At 34.4% G+C, this 20,100-nt stretch overlaps 3 protein-coding genes across 3 annotated transcripts; all 3 read right to left on the bottom strand.

The window, feature by feature from the left end:
• Positions 1 to 1,155: 1,155 nt before the first annotated feature.
• Positions 1,156 to 6,550, bottom strand: LOC147844067 (uncharacterized). The gene is made up of 3 exons (XM_087253850.1): positions 6,415 to 6,550; positions 6,042 to 6,183; positions 1,156 to 1,470 (listed from the first exon to the last, which is right to left on the bottom strand). Exons 2-3 carry the CDS (start codon positions 6,179 to 6,181, stop codon positions 1,236 to 1,238), a joined length of 375 nt encoding a protein of 124 aa, XP_087109976.1. The 5' UTR covers positions 6,182 to 6,183; positions 6,415 to 6,550; the 3' UTR covers positions 1,156 to 1,235.
• A 195-nt stretch (positions 6,551 to 6,745) lies between these two features.
• LOC101882805 (uncharacterized) lies at positions 6,746 to 11,082 on the bottom strand. Its single transcript, XM_087253841.1, has 6 exons — positions 10,146 to 11,082; positions 9,959 to 10,048; positions 9,787 to 9,828; positions 9,264 to 9,388; positions 8,452 to 8,532; positions 6,746 to 7,061 (listed from the first exon to the last, which is right to left on the bottom strand). Exons 1-6 carry the CDS (start codon positions 10,321 to 10,323, stop codon positions 6,915 to 6,917), a joined length of 663 nt encoding a protein of 220 aa, XP_087109967.1. The 5' UTR covers positions 10,324 to 11,082; the 3' UTR covers positions 6,746 to 6,914.
• Positions 11,083 to 14,372: 3,290 nt separating this feature from the next.
• si:dkey-111e8.2 lies at positions 14,373 to 19,898 on the bottom strand. Its single transcript, NM_001423207.1, is given in 3 exon segments — positions 14,373 to 14,742; positions 19,387 to 19,528; positions 19,817 to 19,898. Coding segments are annotated over 2 exon segments (375 nt in total). The 5' UTR covers positions 19,527 to 19,528; positions 19,817 to 19,898; the 3' UTR covers positions 14,373 to 14,507.
• Between the last annotated feature and the right edge of the window lie 202 nt (positions 19,899 to 20,100).

The following is a 20,100-nucleotide window of genomic DNA, read 5'->3' as shown; positions in this document are numbered from 1 at the left end:
AAAGTCTACTATTTAGTCTCCACTTTCCTTACTAATATGCAATTCCCTTTCTGACTCCTCCACTAACTACAAAAAAATAAATAAAAATAAATTACTAATGTTGTGCTTCTTACACTTTCTTTACATACCTGAAACTTGCCTACAGCGCTTATTCATTGTTGCTCTTATAGTTGTGTAAATTGCTTCCTTATCCTCATTTGTAAGTCGCTTTGGATAAAAGCGTCTGTTAAATGTAAACATATTTTACTTTCTCTGTAATTATTCATTCTAGTAGATTACGCTGTATCCTTGTTTTCGCACTTCCTGTGTTAGGTCAGTAGACGGACAAAAATCCAGTTGAGATGGAGCATTGGGCGCACTAATTGTATTTTAGAGGTCCAACTGACTCTTAAAATTGATTCAAGTGTACTCAGGTGGAAAGGGCGTTAACTTCGGTCTAGGACAACAAGAAGTTGCACGACTAACCTAGATAGTGTACCCAACCCTTGTTTTAAATGTTATTCTAAATTAAATGTATATAGGAAACCATGGGCTTCGCTAAACCAAAATTATTATAGAGTACAGTAAAACAGTCGGTTACATTTATAATAATGGCCCTAACCTCTGATTGGAAATTATGTCATCTTTACTCAAGGGTGTACATCTAAGGAAGACTATTCAAAAATACTAAAGGATGAGCAAGCATGGGAGCAGCCATCTAAAAGTAGTAGTCATCTACCTCTGTTTAATATTCAAGACTGACAAGAGTGTGACCGTGAGGGACGACATTGGCCGGGGCGATCTCTCTGAGCGACATAAGCACCCGAATGAACAAACGTAATAGTTACGAGTGAAGATAAAAGGTTCAAACATTTATCTAAATTATATATTGATATAATCTTTTTAATGTTTTATGATTGGAGTCAGATAAAACGAAAGATAAATATATTAATATTCTAAACTACCTCATAATCAAAATGATAAATTTAAATTTAAAGTAAATCAACATTGTGAACTGGAAAGACCGAACAGGCATTGAACTTTCATCCACCGGTGGACACCTCTATTGGACCAACTGGGTGGACCTTACACTACTAATTACAACATATTTACAAATGTGTGCAACTGCAGTGTTTTTAATTTAATTCATTTAATAAACAATATAGAAAATCAATAACAAGTTCACTTGTTTAGTTCTGTACTTCAAATGTAAGTAAACTAAATGTTTTGGTTGGGAATCTAATTGACAACAATATTTAAATGCTTTGTAATGCATCTGTGAAGTCTTGATCGCTGTCATTATCTGCTGCATCAGCTGAGACAGAGGGGTTCCTGTGAGTATTTAGTGGTTCAACACAGCCTCCTATTCGGGTTAACATCTCCACAAACTCTGTCGCATGTGTCTGCTCTGTCACAATCTTCAGGGTAAATCTGGATGGGTTGCCCGCGTCTGCACTGTTAACTGGAATAATCTCTATTTCAGCCATTTTCCTTGAAAAAAAGAGAGTGAGAGACGTTATTAATGTGAGAGAGAAGACTTAAGGCCTATGCCAGCACACTTGTGGTGTGACAGAAAGTGTGCAAGACTGCCCAAGGTCTGAAAGTGGTAAATGCACAAGAAGACATGATCCCATAATAGCTCACTTTATGTGCACTTGTAGACTTATAATGATCTCCATAACTGTAAGTGGTCATATTCAAAATTTTAATATTCAGATCAAACCCTCTGTGTCCATTATGTGCACTTCTGCTGAGACTGCAGTAAAGTGTTGCGCATTTTATTGACACTGAGATGAGTATGTAAATTTTGTTTAACATATACAACTGCTTTTTAATAATTGAACACAAACAGTTAAACAGTCAAACACAGGAAATGTATCAAGCAGACCAGAGGTCAAGATGGCAAATGTTGACATTGGGACAAGCTCATAATGTACAGCAGGGGTGCTTTTTTCCTAAAGAGCAAATTTAAAGGTTCCATGAAATGCTTAGAAATGCAATAGTATCTGGATGCAGCAGGGCCGGAGTGGGACTCCTTTTCAGCCCTGGAGTTTCAAGCCTTAGACTGGCCCACCTCAGTTTACGACTGACTATATTAAAATAAGGTCATTTACAATTCAGTTTTTAATGACACTTTCACGTCTTTTTCAAGAAAACAGCTGCTTTAGAACTTCAAATGTTCAACAAGCTTAAAGTTTGATTTGTCTTAACAATAAAAATGAAAAAAAAAATCATTAACAACTCACAAGAGGATCGAACAGAGATTGACATCGTCATAACACAACGTGCTGACCACTGGACCACAATGGCGGTGTTACAGATGTGTGGCCGGAATGATAGTTATATCATCATTACCCTGCAGGCTGCATTTTGCTCACTGGGCTGCGAGACAATAAATAAGAAGAGCGGAGCTGCGGCAAAATAATGATTAAAAAGAGTGAGGCTATGGTCAAATAAATAAATAAATAAATAAAGTGCGACTGCTGAGAGTGCAAGCAGCTAGAAACACCGGCCCTCTTGGCCAAAAAATGGACCGGCACACCGGGAACTCTCCCGGTTCTCCCGATTGGCCAATCTGGGCCTGGGATGCAGCCATTATGATGCAAGCTGAGATTGCATCACACTGTAAAAAAAACCCCTAATTTTACAGAAAATATCCCTAATTTTTTTACAGTAATTTTTTGTCATTTAAAATTATATGTAGAACTTAGTAAAATGACAAACAATCTCTCTAAATTCACAGTTTGACTTTCATTTTAGGTACTTTATCATTAAAGATAAATTACTGACATTTAGGGGTTTTTTTATACAGGGAAATTACAGTATTATTTATACAGTATTTTTTCTGTTATTTTAAATTATATTCAAAAATCCATAAAAATTACAAACAATATCTGCAAATTAACAGCTTGACTGTTATTTTATGTACTATATAAGTAATGACAAATTACAGCAATTTGTCTGTTTTTAACAATAAAATTGCTGTATTATTTACACAGTGTTTTTTCCTGTTTTTTATGAAGTACTTTTAAAATTACGTAAAATTAAAGTAATAAATTGTAATTACTTGCTCTGTAAAAAAAAAAAAAAAAATTAAAAATCTTTAAAAAAATGTCAAATGACTGGCCAAACAAAAACCATAAAATTATGGTAAAACTTCTTTGTTGAAATAAAGCGCAAAAAATAATAAATCTACAGATGTTTTCATTAAAATGTTTACAGAAAAACACTGTTATTTTACAGATATTTCCTAGATTATTATGATCAAATCCGTTCAATAAAGTTACACACTAAGTGCGCTCACATGCACCTGTTCCGGATTCCGCTGATTGTCGGAGGATCGTTATGAACTGATTACATGCACTTTAAAAGCAGCATAGACCAATTGCTTAGTCTTGTTATACTGTTACTTTAAACATTATGACGCGTTTCTCTTCTTTTGCCTTGCTTTGTTTGTTAATTGTTTACGTTGTTTGCTGCTGGGACTGACCATTTGCCTGTTATTTGACCATGACTCTGGATTCCTTGCATAATATTACATCTGTTTGCCCCTGTGTTGACTGTTGTTTGCCTGACCATCTCTGTGTAATAAACCTGCATTTGGATCTGCACTCCTTTGTCAACGTCTCCTTCACGTTACAGTTCCATTTCATTTAAGATCTGTAACTGAATCATTCCATATAACTTAAACCTCTACATGTTTTACACAAACACTATTCAATAAAATGTAACAACTGTGATTTTCAAGTTGTGAGAATTTTAATCAGTTGTATCTCGTTTGTTATTTTTTCCAAAAAAATTTTGATCCAAAATAAAACTGTTAAATTACGATCATGAGCATGTCTTGGCATTTTATTAAAGGTGTTTAATTGTAATGATTTAGGGAACATTCTTTCAAATATCATTATTTTCTCTTGAACTTTTAGTGCAGTCATTTTATTGATGGTGTTTGATCATAATAATCTAGGAAAAGTCTGTGTTTGTAAAACTCTTAGTGTGTAAAATAACAGTGTTTTTCTGTAAACATTTTAATAAAAATATCTGTAGAATAATATTTTTTGCACTTTATTTCAACAAAGACATTTTACCGTAATTTTATGGTTTTTGTTTGGCAGCCGTAGCTGCCAGTCATTTGACCTTTTTTTTACAATTATTTTTCCTACAGTGCACTCAGCGATGCAATGTTGGACTCAATGCACTCAATGGAGTGAGTGACATCATTGTGACGGGTAGGGTAAGGGGGAGGGGTAAGTGAGCGCATTAAAAAGCATTGGATACATCTCAGATTGCACTGCACCAGGTCTGCATCCAGACCCCTCTCCAGAAATGTGCATTTTTTCCATGTTTGATCTAATCTCAACTGAAACGTGAAGCAAGGGTGGAACAAATACTACCTCATCCCCTTTGAAAAAAACAGCCAATAGCATATTGTTTTATCACAGCTCTGCCAGTAAGAGTGGTTGAGCTTAAGCCTATGAAACGTGAATCGTCTTAAAGGGGGCGGGGCATCTTAGATACTAGTAGAGAGTATTTAATTGGTCAAGATTGGATGAGAAACTGAAGTATGAAGTGACATGGACAAAACTGTTCATCCATTAAGGAGAAAGTAACAACCAGCTTTAAGTGTTCATATCAGATTTATATCTTCTAAACACAAATTTTGGCACTGTTTTGACTTTTTTATATATTAACAACTAATAATATTAATACTAAAATCTTAACTTTATTTAAATTTCATGAGATCGTCAAGTAAAGTGTTGCTACAAATGTATTCAATACACGTGAACCAGCTAAATAAGATCTTCAGGGACACGTATGCTGCGTTCCAAACGGGATATAGGCTATCGCCCTCAAGAGCTTTTCAGAGTAAAACAATCATGGCTGATTTTGCTGCTGTTTAAGTGCCGGTCCAAACTGAAGTGCTCAAAACTGGCCACTTTGAAAAGCCCTTTGAAATAAAGAATTTTAAAGGAAACAACTGTCTGACCCTTCGGTCCATGATCCTTAGAGCATTAAATTTTTATGGGTGTCACACACTGCATTCAATTCAGAAGGAGTCATCTCTATTCTCCAAGTGCCTCAGAGGAAACCCCCAAAGGGTTTAGGACAGGCGGGGGTACTAAATCTCGGTCCTGGAGGGCCGGTGTCTAGCAGACTTTAGTTCCAACCAAAGTGTGAACTGGGTGGATCCCAGTGGGGGGACCCCTCTATTTAACACTTGATCCTGCCTGAAGGACATCAAAACAAGATGTATGGGGAGATCAGCTCTTTAATAGAAATAGCTTTCTCTGATATATCTTAAATATTAATGATTAAAAATGTAAAATATGAATATGCATATGAATATGCATTTGAACCCCCCCCCCCCCCCCCCCATTACGATTCATACCATTGCGAAAGCATCATTGAACTAATCAATGCTAAGAAAAATATATCATTCAACAGTCTGAATCTGGCAATTCTAGCACCGATAGACAACTTAAGTATTTACAAAACACGTTTCTTGTAAAAAAAAAAAAAAAAAAAAGGTGTTTATATCTGCATGTAGCCTAGAAAAAGAATTAAACACAATTTGTATAGTTTGACCTACAGTAACCTCACTAGTCACTAACATCCCTCAAAACATTGCAAATATATACATTTTATTAATGAATTAGATGTAATGTAAATACATTTACCAAACTACTACTGAAAAAGGTTGACCCCATCACCCCCACCCACCATCATCAATGTATAATTCGCACATTGGTTCCAACCTTAATTCCAATTAGACACACGGAAACCAAATAAGCTCTTTCTTGGTAATCAAGCTCTTTTTTTCTAGGTATACTAACTTTTAGACAGGTGTGTTGAAGAAAGTTGGAGCTAAATTATGCATGACACCATATTTGCCATTCACTTGACCATGAGGGTGAGTAAATAGTAAAATGTATGGGACCAGAACTGAACCGACTCTTCAGGAAAATGAACGAAAACCCCTTAAGTACGGTATGAGTTTAGTGGGATATGCTCAATGGAAATGTAAATTAAAGTGAGACTGTGCAGAGTGGGTGTTTTAGTACTCTGGGGGTCTCTGTGTGATTTTTCTTCTCATATGCCAGCACACTGCAAAGATGATCAGCAACAGCAGCAACAGCAACACCACAAACACGATGAAAATATCAGAGTTCAGCCACTGTGACAGAGAATCTCCTGCTTCCATCCCTACAACAAAGAATATTGAATATAATGGTTGCTCTTGTCTGTGTCAACATTTACATATCTAGTCAATAAAACATCAAATATACGCTACTAAACGTTTGTAATATTAATAATAAATAATGATATGACAGCTATGTCTAGCTATTCAAACTAAACTAGCTTTTTAACTTTGTAAGTGAAAAAACATAGAATTGTAACCATGCCAAAGATGTACAATAAAAGAAGATGGCCTACCTCTGATTTATTTAAAAGACGATCTCTTCTTTTGTTTTTCTTTTGTTCACCACAAGCTAGCGTGAAATATTTTGAGAAAAAATATCCAAACATTGTGGCCATGGCAATATTTCAAGTAAAAGCGAGGACATCTGATGATACCTGTGGGGTAAGTTTTGTTGTTGTTTTATTTCTCTTTAAAACGCAACAAATGTTCGTTAAACGGACAGAAAGAGGGCGCCAGATCCAGAAAAACGAATAAGAGACAGACAATAAGAAACATACAATGAGATGTTACACTGTTTGTTTATGCTTTGTAAAAACTGACTTAAATACGTAAAAGGAGACAATCTCGTTTTTAATAAATGTTTTTTTTTATTATTATAGCATAGTTAATCTTGAAAAGTTACAGTCAAATAATAGCACAATAAATCAGTAGCCTATAAAGTTATACAAAAATAGCACAAAAAAAAGGTAATGCAGGCGCTCTTTTAGACGACCATCAGAGGGTAGACACTCCCTTAAAACCCTTGAAACTCCCCTTTTGTTAATCGGTAAATCGTTTCCAAAGAGCTGTCAATATTCACTCTTCTCGCACACACAAACCCTTCTCCAAAATCTGCATCAACATCAGAGCTAATGAAGCCACACTCCTGATCTTCATCATCCTGAAAGAAAAAATAAAAACATATTGTACTCAGAATAACTGTCCCCCCCAAACCCCCCCCCACAACTGTGCACATAACAACAAGAATTATGTATTGTATAGGCTCCTTTTTAAAACTCAGTACAAGTCAAGAGGACAAGATCAATGTACAGAAAGTTACTAAAACAGAGGAGAATTGCGTTTGGTGAAAGAGGTTTTAATATGGATAGATTATATGTAATTTGGAACCAGCTGAAATTTGCGTTACAATAATCACTAAGGTGACTAAAAAATGAAGAATACAAGGATGGCTGTGGTATTGGGTGTAAGAAATGAACAAAGATGAAATGTGATAAACAAAATACTTGGTAATAATTTTATTGATTTTAGCAAAAACAAGTCCTCCTTACAAAGATAGAATAAATGTTCCAATATATTTTCAGTGCAACCACAAAAAAGTTTTTTTTTTTTAATATACAGCCACATTGCACTGCTACTCATGTGATATTGTGTTTATACAACAGTTTGACAGCATAATCGTGTATATAAAAAAGAAATTAAACACGGAGAGTCTCAAAACCTTTTTGTATGAGGAACTTCTTTCCTCCGCCATTCATTCACATCTGCAGCTGACTTCAGAACAGCAGAAACTAGTGTTTGAATTATTCTCTAGTGTAATGTCTAAAGTGATGACAAAACAGGAAAGTTTTTGCTCACATTAAGATTATAGGGCTGAACGTCATTAAATGCCATCTCTCCAGAGATTTCCCACTATTTCTCTGTTGTAATTGGGAGATCACAATAATTAACCCCAAAAAAAGTCAAAGCAATGCAAACACTACTAGATTACTGTTGTGTTTGCGAAAAGGAAAAACGCTAAACATATCTTCGTTCTTTCTTTTTACTGAACCAGTCTGTAGTTACGAAAACAAGAGATGCATTACAAACAGATGACCGACCTAAAAATAATACAGGGTTACAAAGAGTAGCCCAAACAAAATACATACATTCCTGAAATGTGAGTCCCATCTCACACTCAACACACTACAATATTATAATATAAACACAGCACTACAGCATACAAAAGAGAGATCAACTTAAAATGTCACTAGCCTGTTTAATAATGAGTTGATCAGTTGTAATTAGAAATTATGCTGAGTTTTTTGCTCTTTCGCCATCTTGTGGATGGACAACATCAATCGCCTGTGCTCTGCTCTGTATGACAGGCTCTTTGAAACTCCAAAATAATAAATATTTAAAATAGGCAATATCTTTATAAATAAACTGCATAGTTGCAATCTAAACAACTACATTCTCGCCTAAAAAAGCCTCAAAAATACATTATGTTGTCCAACAGCTGCAATAAATCTGTTCTATTTATATAAAACTTGTATATACTTCAAATGCATTACCACATATGATGATCCGGATCCCTCTGAAGGGGCTTGTAAGATCCAAAATGGCTTTTCATTGGTTCTGGAGATCAGCCAGCCCTGCCAGTGTACAGATGCGTCATTGTTTCATGTCAAAAGAATAATTTACACAGGTATTCATGTGGATGCAACAGAAGACTGAAGATTCTAGTTTTTTAAGATATTTTCAAAGGATATTAATAACCAAAAGTTATTTATTTATTTGGAAAAGGATACTCTTCAAAGTTGTAAAGGATCAAACCACATCACAAAATTACAAAAAACAGATAAGATAGCATCCACTCTATATTTTTAGAAAACAATTGTCTGAATGTTTTTTTAATTGCATTTAATTTTATTTTACAAAATTTAAAAAACAGATTTTATTTTAATAATGTTCATTTTATTATTAATTTAAGTTAAAATGAAATAATTTGAATACAGTACAAATTACGCCACTGTGAACTCAGCTTGCGAGTTCATGAAAATAATAACCAATTAGAGGTTATATAACACCGAATTCAAAATGAATTAATCAAACAAATTGTCAAAATTTTCATAAGCTCACTATATAATAATGTAAATAACTTTAATTTTGTTACGATAATAGAGCTCGTGGCAAACTGTTCACTTCTGTTTTTTTACATGTTTAATTGGTAAACATTTTTAAATACGGAAAAAAAATCTTTTGTACATTTTGCTTAATTGTTGTAATTTGTCTATCAATGTCTAAATCCTAAATCAGAAAACATAAACTAATGTAGAGTTATTAAAAGATACAAAAAAGAGTGAACACCAAAAGACAGCTGTACCTTATTAAGCTCTGATACAGTGGCCAAGGTGGCATTTCTCTTTGAGCAGAAGCTTTTGGCAGCGTTACAGTCACTGTCGTCACTCCAGAACAAATAAAACACATTGTTGTACAGAAGCCACACTTCTGAAAGATAAACAATCAGTGTTAAATTTCTGTTAGTTCAAAAATAATTAATAAACATAATCATGTAGAAATCATGACAGTTTGTTTTGGGATTTGATTTAGATCAATAGATAGATGGAGAGATATTATATATAATATAAAAATCTTGATAGATAGATAGATAGATAGATAGATAGATAGATAGATAGATAGATAGATAGATAGATAGATAGATAGATAGATAGATAGATAGATAGATAGATAGATAGATAGATAGAGTGAACATCAAGGATGTGACACATCTGAGAAATTCAAATTATAGATTGTGTGAAACGAGATCTTCACATGTTTCACACATACTGAAAATTGGTTAGCAAAATTAGTTTCTTCTCGTCAATAGGTAAAAAATCTAAATAAACCTGTTTGTCCTTTTGTCGGTTGTTTTTCTTGGTTGTGAGAGTCTGGAGGAGAAAACATGATATCCGTAAATCAATTTGTCAACATTTAAATGCACTCATCATGATAACCATCTATTCATCTATAGAATAATTAAAGCATTAGTAATTTCCAAATACTGCCCATGAAACTTACAATTTAAGCCCACAATGGCAAGGATGACGACCAAGATAAGGATGTTCACGGCAAACAGTAAATACACATAATTCCCCTTACAAGGCTTTTCTAAACAGAGATAATTAGAGATTAATACACAAATAATAAATCATATAAAAGTCATGACTTTCCATTTAATTTACTCATCAGTTGTGTTTTGTTTTACCTGACTTTAGTCCAGTTCGGTTAACAGTTCTTCGGTCTACTGGTGGAACATCAAGACTTTGGTAAAAATCTTCTGTTTTAAGAGATTCATTTATCTGCATGCCTCTGTTCTCTACATCTGTATCACCGTGTTGTTCGTATTCATTCTGAGACACAGAAAAACGCTGCTGCAGCTCCATTGTACTCACAACACTAAAGGCACAAGTGCTCAGCTACAGTACAAGTTAAAATATCGTCTACTCTGATGCTCATGAACTAAATGCAGTATAGGTTAATGTGGTTTGTGGTTGTGTACACACATGCATGATAACCGGAAATGTATTCTCTGTGACTTGGTTTTCTGTTCTCTTCAGGACTTCTGTTTAGTCTACTTTTTTTGTTAAATTTTGTGATGACAGTGTGCTTGAATATACATCAAACAGAATACTGAAGATTCAGAAACAGGAAATAGTGGGAAGAATCATAACTATGATTTGCTGATCAGGAAATAAAAAGAAAATTACACAATTTGAGCAAACTGCCAAATGAAGCAGAAGAAAAAGAAAAAAAACAAACTTACCGATCAGACCTTCAGCATTCAGTCTCTAGATGTTATTTATTTAATATAATTTTAAATAATAAAAAGAAAAACCGAAAAAATATATATGTATACATGCCTCACAGAAAGAAGGTTGCTGGTTTGAGCAATAGCTTGGTCAGCTGGTATTTCTGTGTGGAGTTTGCATGTTCTTCCTGTGTTTGTGTGTACAGTATTTCCACTGGGTGCTCCGGTTTTCACCACAGTCCAAAAACATGTGGTATAGTTGAGTTGAATAAGCTAAATTGTTTGTAGTGTATGTGTGTAAATAAGTGTATGTAGGTGTTAGCCAGTGATGGGTTGCGGCTGGAAGGGCACCTGCTGCGTAAAACGTATGCTGGATAAGTTGGCGGTTCATTCCGCTGTGGCGATCCCAGATTAATAAAGTGACTAACCCAAAAAGAAAATGAATGAATAAATGTATACATGTTACATTTATAAACAGTGTTAGGGAAAGTTACTTCAAAGAGTAATGCACTAAGTGCATTTAGCATACTAATTGCTAAGTAATGTGCTACCTTACTATTGAGTTACTTTTATTTTACTTTTTCTGACCTGGCTGAGGCTTGATCTCTTGCAGAACTTGCATGGTTTTTTCTTCTTCTTGTTTTTTAATAGAAGAGCTTTGCAATTAACAATGCACTGTAAAACCTATGCCTTTAACTACCTTTAAAAAACCCATAAAAAAGTAAGATGTTATCTTCTGAGAACTTCCTGACCCCAACATGCCGTATATATACAGATCATCTACTTTTCTGCTCTTTGTCCATTGAGGCAATCCATGTTTTCCCTTTTTTGATGCATTTAAAATAATAAATGCATTATCTCATTGTGTGCATGATTCAATGTGACTATTATCCTTTTAATTCAGCAATTATTTAAAAAAATCTAATTAATTAAAATAAAATTAACTTACAAATGTTATTACTTTTTTTAATGAATGTGCTACTTTACTCGTTTTATTGTGTAACTTGCGTTTCTTGTAATATGTTACCCCAACACTGTATATATACACACTGTAAACAAACTGTAAAATTCGTAATGTAAAATAACAGCCGTTAAATTACAAACAATACAGCAAAATAACAGACATTAAATTAGCAAAAAAATTACTGTAAAATAACAGTAGTTAAAAATACAGAAATTTTAATTTATGGACATTTCTGTAATTTAACGGACGTTATTTTATTTCTTTTCGGCACCCCAGCTGCAACTCACATTTACAGATTTTTACAGTGTATGATTATAGGGATAATTGATTCAAAAATAAAAATTCTGTCATCATGTGCTCTCTCTTCACTTGACAAAATTATTTGAGTTTATTTCTTCTGTTGAACACAAAAGCAGTCACTGACTTCCATATTGTAAATTCTCTCTATTTGTTTTTCAACAACATTTTTCAGAGTATATTGTTTTGTGTTCAGTTGGACAAAGAGAGAAAGTACTTGGAAAGTCACTTGGGTGAGTAAATTGCAAGGACATTTTCATTTTTAGGTAAACTATCAATCAAAGTCATTTTAAGGTTTATTTATTGCATGTCTAAGAAAGAATAAGTCAGAAAAGGCAAATTTGACTGATCAGGAAAATTATCAATATTCCATAAACATTTTGGGAGATCTTCAAATAGTGCAATTGAACAGGCATTTGAACAGAACAAGAGCTTGAACAGAGAGTTATGTAGCGTGCTTTAAGGGTCTAATTTTCCTAATGTTGTAGATTTGCAGGATTTGTTTATTTTAATAATGTGTAAAGTTCAATTGATCATCAAACACAACTCAACACAAGGTCTTGGAATATGTTATGCAAAATATGCTACGGCTATCGTTTTAAACTCAGATTGTTAATGTTAACAAAAGTGTGTAGGTAGAAAGCTCATATTTCTCCGTACCACTTAAAAATGAAATATAAATAGTAAAATAAAATAAATAACAATTAACACTGTGAATCGGGCGAAGTATAAGGAGATTTAAACTCTGCCTGTACTTAAAGCTTTTATCTGAAAGAAGTTAAGGACAGCCTGCAGCTGTAATGTTTACAGACATTTGAGAGTGATTTATGTCAGTTCCAGTCTGGAATGATTATCCTCATTCAACGGATCATTACTGACACCAGTATAATTCCTTATAACTGCCTGCTCTATGAAATGGTTGACCCTATTTTGACTGTTTTAATTAATAACCATACAAGTCAATTAAAGAGTTTCTGTTTTAAATAATGGTTTACACACAGCATTGTTGGTTTACAAAAAAAAAATTGAACAAACATAATCCTGTTGCTCTACTACTCTTGATTTTGGTTTTATTTTAAAAAGAAAAACTAAAAAACATGTTAAATGAGTATCTGAAATATTTTATGGCATCCTTCAAAACATAAAGATGATTTAGTATTCAAAAATGTTTTACTTTCTTACACTTCATATTTTCAGATTTTTCAAAGCATTTGTATTAATTTCTGTACTTTTATTGTAAACTGACATATCTAGCATTTAGAAATTATGGGATGTGTTGAAATAAAATGCACTGAGTTTGGTAAGTAACGTTAAGAGTTAAGGAATACAATCCAAACAAAAGTTACTTGGTGTCAAAAGGTTTAAGACAAATTTTAAATGGCACAAAATTAATATAAAATATATATAAAATACTTTTTGGAACAATAGTTAGAGAGTTGACATTCATTATAGCACTGCATTTAATCATGTGTTCAACACATTTATGTACTTTACATTATTTATTAGGGTGACGCGGTGGTGCAGTGGTTAGCACAAGCGCCTCACAGCAAGAAGGTCGCTGGTTCTAGCCTCGGTTGGGCCACTTGGCGTTTCTGTGGGAGTTTGCATGTTCTCCCAGCACTCATGTGGGTTTCCTCTGGGTGCTCCGGTTTCCCCCACAGTCCAAGGACATGCAGTATAGGTGAATTGGTTAAGCTAAATTGTGCGTATAGTGTATGAGTGTGAATGAAAGTGTATGGGTGTTTCCTAGTGATGTGTTGCGGCTGAAAGGGCATCCGCTGCATAAAACATATGCTGGATAAGTTGGCGGTTCATTCTGCTGTGGTGATCCCAGATTAATAAAGGAACTAAGCCGAAAAGAAAATGAACTAATTATGGGCTTCATGTAAAGAGCAGCAGAGGTCTCTAATGCTTCACGAAATTTTTGCCATGGTGTTGGCATAGGCGGGAGATACGCATTTAGCAGCTGATAATAAATAAAATGTGGCTATTTACCAATCCGCACAAGCTTTTTTATAAGACTTATTATCAAGTTCAAGTTAGAGCTAGAGATTCTCTAGACCTGTGATATTTAGAGAAAATTTGCCCACTCATGCATTCATTCTGCAAACCAGATGTAAAATGCTGAGTCACATGTATGTGTCCAGTAATTTAAATAAACAAGGTTTATAGCTCAGTTTCTGTCTGTACTGGACATAAGGAGGGTTACAACTGGTGTAACCCCTAAACAGAAAAGGCGATAGATTGTTGCATGTATGTCAGCCAGAAGTTACTAAATTGAAAAGTTTTTTTCCAAGCATGGAGAAGAGAAAAGTCTGTCCAGAGGTGTTTTGTCAAGCAAAGTATGTGGTGCATACGGAGATAAGAGAGAGTGTGTCCATTAAAATATACTACTAATTACTACATAGTACAAACATGTGCAGTTGCAGTGAGCTTAATTTTATTAGTTTAATAAACAATATAGAAAATCAATAACAAGTTTACTTGTTTAGTTCTGTATTTCAAATGTAAGTAAACAAAATGTTTTAGTTGGGAATCTTATTGATACATAAAAATATTTAAATGCTTTGTAATGCATCTGTAAAATCTTGATCGCTGTCATTATCTGCTGCATCAGCTGAGACAGAGGGGTTCCTGTGGGTATTTAGTGGTTCAACACAGCAGCCTCTTTGGGTTAACATCTCCACAAGCTCTGTCGCATGTGTCTGCTCTGTCACAATCTTCAGGGTAAATCTGGATGGGTTGCCCGCATCTGCCCTGTTAACTGGAATAATCTCTATTTCAGCCATTTTCCTTAAAAAAAGAGAGCGAGAGACGTAATTAATTAAATTAAAGGGGGCGGAGCATGTCAGATACTAGAGAGCCTTTGATTGGTCAAGATTTGATGAGAAACTGAAGTATGAGGTCACATGACTAAAACCGTTGATTCATTTGGGAGGAAGTGAAAAACAACAAGCTTTACATGTTTTTATCAGCTTTATATCTTCTAAACACAACTATTGTCACTGTTTTGGAGCAATTTTACTAATAATATCTAACTTTATTTAAATTTCATGGGACCTTTAAATAAAGTGTTACTACAAATGTATTCAATGCATGTAAACCAGCTAAATAAGATCTTCAGGGACACGTGTGCTGCGTTACAAACGGGATATAGGCTATCGCCCTCTGAAGGGCCATTCGGAGTGAATTAATCATGACCGATGATGCTGATCTTTAAGTGCAGGGGGTCAGCCCTTTAATAGTAGGAAATAGCTTTCTCTGTTCTATATCTTAAATATAAATAATTAAACATGTAAAATATAAATACACATTTGACCCACCTATAATGGTTCATACCATTGTGAAAGCATAATTGGGCAATTCTTCAACTACGGGCACTTTTAGCCTTGTGAAGTAACACAACACTGCCTCATAAGTTTATACAATTTGTCTAGTTTTAAGATCCTTAAGAGGAAAAACTTAGATGAGAAATTCTTAATAACATTTTTTCCGTCGTGAAATGAACCAATGTCATTTCCAGCACATCTCAATACACAGCTTTTATTTAGAAATGAAATAAATTCTGGCAGTCAAACATTGTCCAAGATCATTTTATATCTAGTTTAACCAATCTTTCCACAATACAATAATTGTACATTTGTCAATGAATAAATTAGTTCCTTAGGACCAAATGCTGAATTGTACACCTGCCACACTCTAAAATTTAAAATTAATTTGGTTAAGAGCTTATTAAAAAAATAAATAAATTGAGTTTGTATATTAAATAGAGCATGCACTCATACATTGTGAATACATTTTTAATGTGTGATAAGAACTTTTAAAATATATATAAAAAAAAAAAAAACGTGTGTGTAGTGATGGAAATGACAGGGTGCTGGGGAAATGACAATGAATCAATGTTAAAGTTGAAAAACCTTAGATATTTATTAGAAAAAATAATAAACTCGTAAACTCACACTTACTAAACTCAATTTACAAAATTACTAAACATAACCACACATGTTTTGCATGTGTAAAGCTGAGATTGATGAACAGATGAACAGTAACAGCATACTGTAAATAACTAATTATTATTGCAATAATATATAAATACATTATAAAATAAAAAGTATTATACATCTACAGGGGTTGGGAAATGAAACTGAAAGGCTTGATTTTAGAGCACGATAATTTATTAGTCAGGTGGTGTGGTGGTGCAATGGAAAGCTCTGTCGCCTCACAGCAAGAAGGTCGCTGGTTCGAGTCTCAGCTAAGTCAGTTTTCATTTCTGTGTGGAGTTTGCATGTTCTCCCCGTGTTCGGGTGGGTTTTCTCCAAGTGCTCCAGTTTCCCCCATGTAAATGCAGTACAGAAAAATTGGGGAAGCTAAATTGTCCATGTGTAATTGAGAGTGTATGGGTGTTTCCCAGTGATGGGTTGCAGCTGGAAGGGCATTTGCTGCGTAAAACATATGCTGGTGTGGTAAAATAGCAATCAGTTTTTTTATTATTTTTGTCTCTGTTTCTTTTAATCAAACAATTATTTGTATTGGTCATGTAAGGGTCATATATTAACTGAACTACTAATGTTGTGGGTGAGTGCTGTGCATACTAATTAGCATTTTTGCAGAAGTAGATAGATGCGGGTCCAAAATTAAATTCAGCTCTGCAGAAACTTCCTGTCTGAATAGAGGTGTTAAAACTGAACACAGAACACAGAAAGATGTATACTTTGTTGTTGGGCAGAGAATTCATAGAAAAAGGGGAATTATGCTGAAGGGGCGGCCAATGGAGGACTGAGCAATGAATGACAAGTGACGTTACACCAAAACTCCACCTATTAAGATCCGTGGTGTATATATGCTGAAGTCAGGAAATGTATGTTAGTTGTGAACCTCTTGAATGTAATTCTTGTATTGCATTGGGGTAATGTAACCCAGAGCTCTGTCATCGAATTATTCATTTGTATCCAATAAATTGATACGATTTTTGACATTGAAGAAAAACCTCTCCAGACCTTTTCTCTTGAACACGCATGGAATAGAGATAGATATTCCAACACTGGATAAGTTGGCGGTTCATTCCACTGTGGCGACCCCTGATAAACAAAGGGACTAAGCTGAAAAGAATAAGAATGAATGAATATTTCATCAGTATGGTGTCAGGCCTCCTTTTGCGGATAATATACCATCACTTCAGTTCGGGAATGACAGATACAAATCTTGCACAGCAGCCCGAGGGATTTTCAACAAATCTTCTTGCAGAATAGTGTTCAGGGTCACTATGTGATGCTGCTGGAGTAAAACATTTCCTGACTCATACCCCCAAAATACCCCAAAGTGCTCAATAATATTCAGTGACTGTGCAGGCCATGGGAGATGTTCAACTTCACTTTCATGTTCATCAAACCACTCTGTCACCAGTCCTGCTGTGTGTATTGGTGCATTATTATCCTGATACACCCCACTGCCTTCAGGATACTATATTTAAACCATTGGGTGCACATGATCTTTCAGAACAGTTCGGTAGTCCTTGGGCTTTCTACACACTGTAACTCTCACGGATGTGGGAAAGACAGCAAAGGTGGACTCATCAGAGAACAATGCAAGTTCCACATTGTCCACAACCCAAGATTTTGTCTCCTGCACCATTGAAACAGATGTTTAGCATTGGCATGAGTAGGCAACGTTTTGACCATAGCAGCCCAGCCATTTATATTGACCCTGTGGAGCTCCTGACCAACAGTTTTAGTGGAAACAGGAGAGCTGAGTTGCACAATAATTCTGCAGTGAGTTGGGCAGCTGTGGTTCTATGTCTTTTGAATACAATTGGTGTAAGCATCCAGGCATCTCTTTCAGGCAGTGTCCATACAGTTGTTACTCCTTTTGGATGTGGTTCTTCTTCTTGTTGGTTTGCTGACATGGCTCTGGATACTGTGATAATTGATAAAGACTTGGTCTTATGTGCCAGCAAGACACACACCAACAATTTATACTCTTTTAAACTGTGATATGCCACCATATGACATATTGTTGTGTGCATTGCAATCTTTTAATCAAAGAGCACACTCTGCTCTTACTGGTGGAATGAAAATCAATGAAGACTGGCCACCAGCTGCTCAAATTAAGCCATGAAACCTCCAACACTAAATTTGCCATTGTTTTAGTTTCATTGTCTAACCCCTGTACTTTTGCAATCCAGATCAATTGTGTTTATAACCATAAATGTCATTGGTGGAAATGACATTTCTACAGTTTATTGAGAAGAAATTAAAGATAGCTTCACTGATCAGCTTTGAATTGATACTATCATTTCATTGATACAAAATACCCTTATTTACCTTAATTTTGTTTGGTTTTTAAAAACACCTTTGAAGGTACAGCATGTTTGGAAATGACAGAATAAATGTATGACCTTGTCAAGAAATGTTTAGCCTATTTTTTGTTCATGTGTTGTTGATGAACATTTTTTTTCTTTCGATCTTGATCATGTGCTCGAATGTCACTATTCCTTTTCGTAAAAACCACCAAAATAATCTTTTTAAAGCGCCATTATAGAGTTGTGGTGGAAATGAAATTGATACTGTGCGACAGCTATATTTTGTATAAAAATAATATTGATAATAGTCTCACATTAATAACTATAAAACATTTAAATTATTTCACTAGCGCTTAAAAAATTCAAATACATTAGTAGTTACCAGATAAATAATATTTGAAAAGGTTATTTTCATTGTTGAAGTTTAAAACTCTGGGTGTGCAACAAGGCAAAGACAGAGAATTTGACACCAAAAAGGAGGTTGAATAATATGAAAAAAATATATAATAGAAATGAAGTAAATTTTGAACAAAAAAAGAGAAATTTTAACAAAATTATATATATATATATATATATATATATATATATATATATATATATATATATATATATATATATATATATATTTGGATATATGATCAAAGGACATAAAAGTGCCCGTAGTTAAAGAATTACCCAATTATGCCAATCAATGCTATAAGAAAAAATATCATACAACAGTCTGAAACTGGCAGCTCTAGAGCACCGATATAGACAGTAGTATTCACACTAAAAAAAGAATTAGACACATCATTTGTATAGTTTGACCTAAAGTAACCAGGTGTGTTGAAGAAAGTTGGAACTAAATTATGCATTAACACCAGCCCCACAGGACCAAATTTGAACACCCCTGGATTATGACATAATGAGCTCTTCCGAAAGGAACCCAGTGTTAAAGGAATGTGTGGGACCACTGTTCCACTGTTCCAAAATTAAAATTCTGAAAATTCTGTCATCACTTATTTGCTATTCACTTGACCATATGAGGGTGAGTAAACATTTTTTTTGGATGAACTATCCCTTTAATTACAGAAATGTGTGGGACCAGTGTTCAATGGAAATGGAAATTAAAGTGAGGTGCAGAGTGGGTGTTTTAGTACTCTGGGGGTCTCTGTGTGTTTTGTCGTCTCATAAGCCAGCACACTGCAAAGATGACCAGCAACAGCAGCAACAGCAACACCACAAACACAATGAAAATATCAGAGTTCAGCCACTGTGACAGAGAATCTCCTGCTTCCATCCCTACAGTAAATAATATGGTAATAATAACATATAACTTAATGGTCGCTCATGTCTTTGTGACACGGTATCAACATTTACACAGGACTAGTCAGTAAAACACATTAAATATACGCTACTAAGCGTTTGTAATATTAATGATAAATAATGAAAAAATGACAGCAAGCTAGGTTTTAAACTAAACTAGCTTTTAACTTTTTAAATGAAAAAACAATAAACATAAAGGTCTTAGACTGAAATGTAACAACGCCAAAAAATTGACGTAAAATAAGATAAGAACCTCTGATTTACCTGAATAATCTCTCTGGGGATTAAGGTAAGTTTTGTTGTTGTTTTTTTTCTAACCAACTTCGTTAAGCGGACTTTAAAACATAACAGGAAGGGGGCGCCAGAACCCGTAAAACGAATGCGAGACAGGTAATATTGGCTTTCATGTTTCTCTCTGAATGTCCCGCTTAGGATAAGGAAACATAAAAGGAGTTATGTTTAACTGTGTTCATGTTTAAAATTAATGCTTTAAAAACTCATTTAAATATTTTTAAATAATTAATTTTATCTTAAACTACAATAAAGTT

This window comes from Danio rerio, chromosome 5 (assembly GCF_052040795.2).
Source record: "Danio rerio strain M-AB ecotype USA chromosome 5, GRCz13ab, whole genome shotgun sequence".
NCBI classification, from domain to species: Eukaryota; Metazoa; Chordata; class Actinopteri; order Cypriniformes; family Danionidae; genus Danio; species Danio rerio.
Note: the sequence above shows the minus strand (reverse complement) of the source record. Positions and strands in the feature narration are given on the sequence as shown.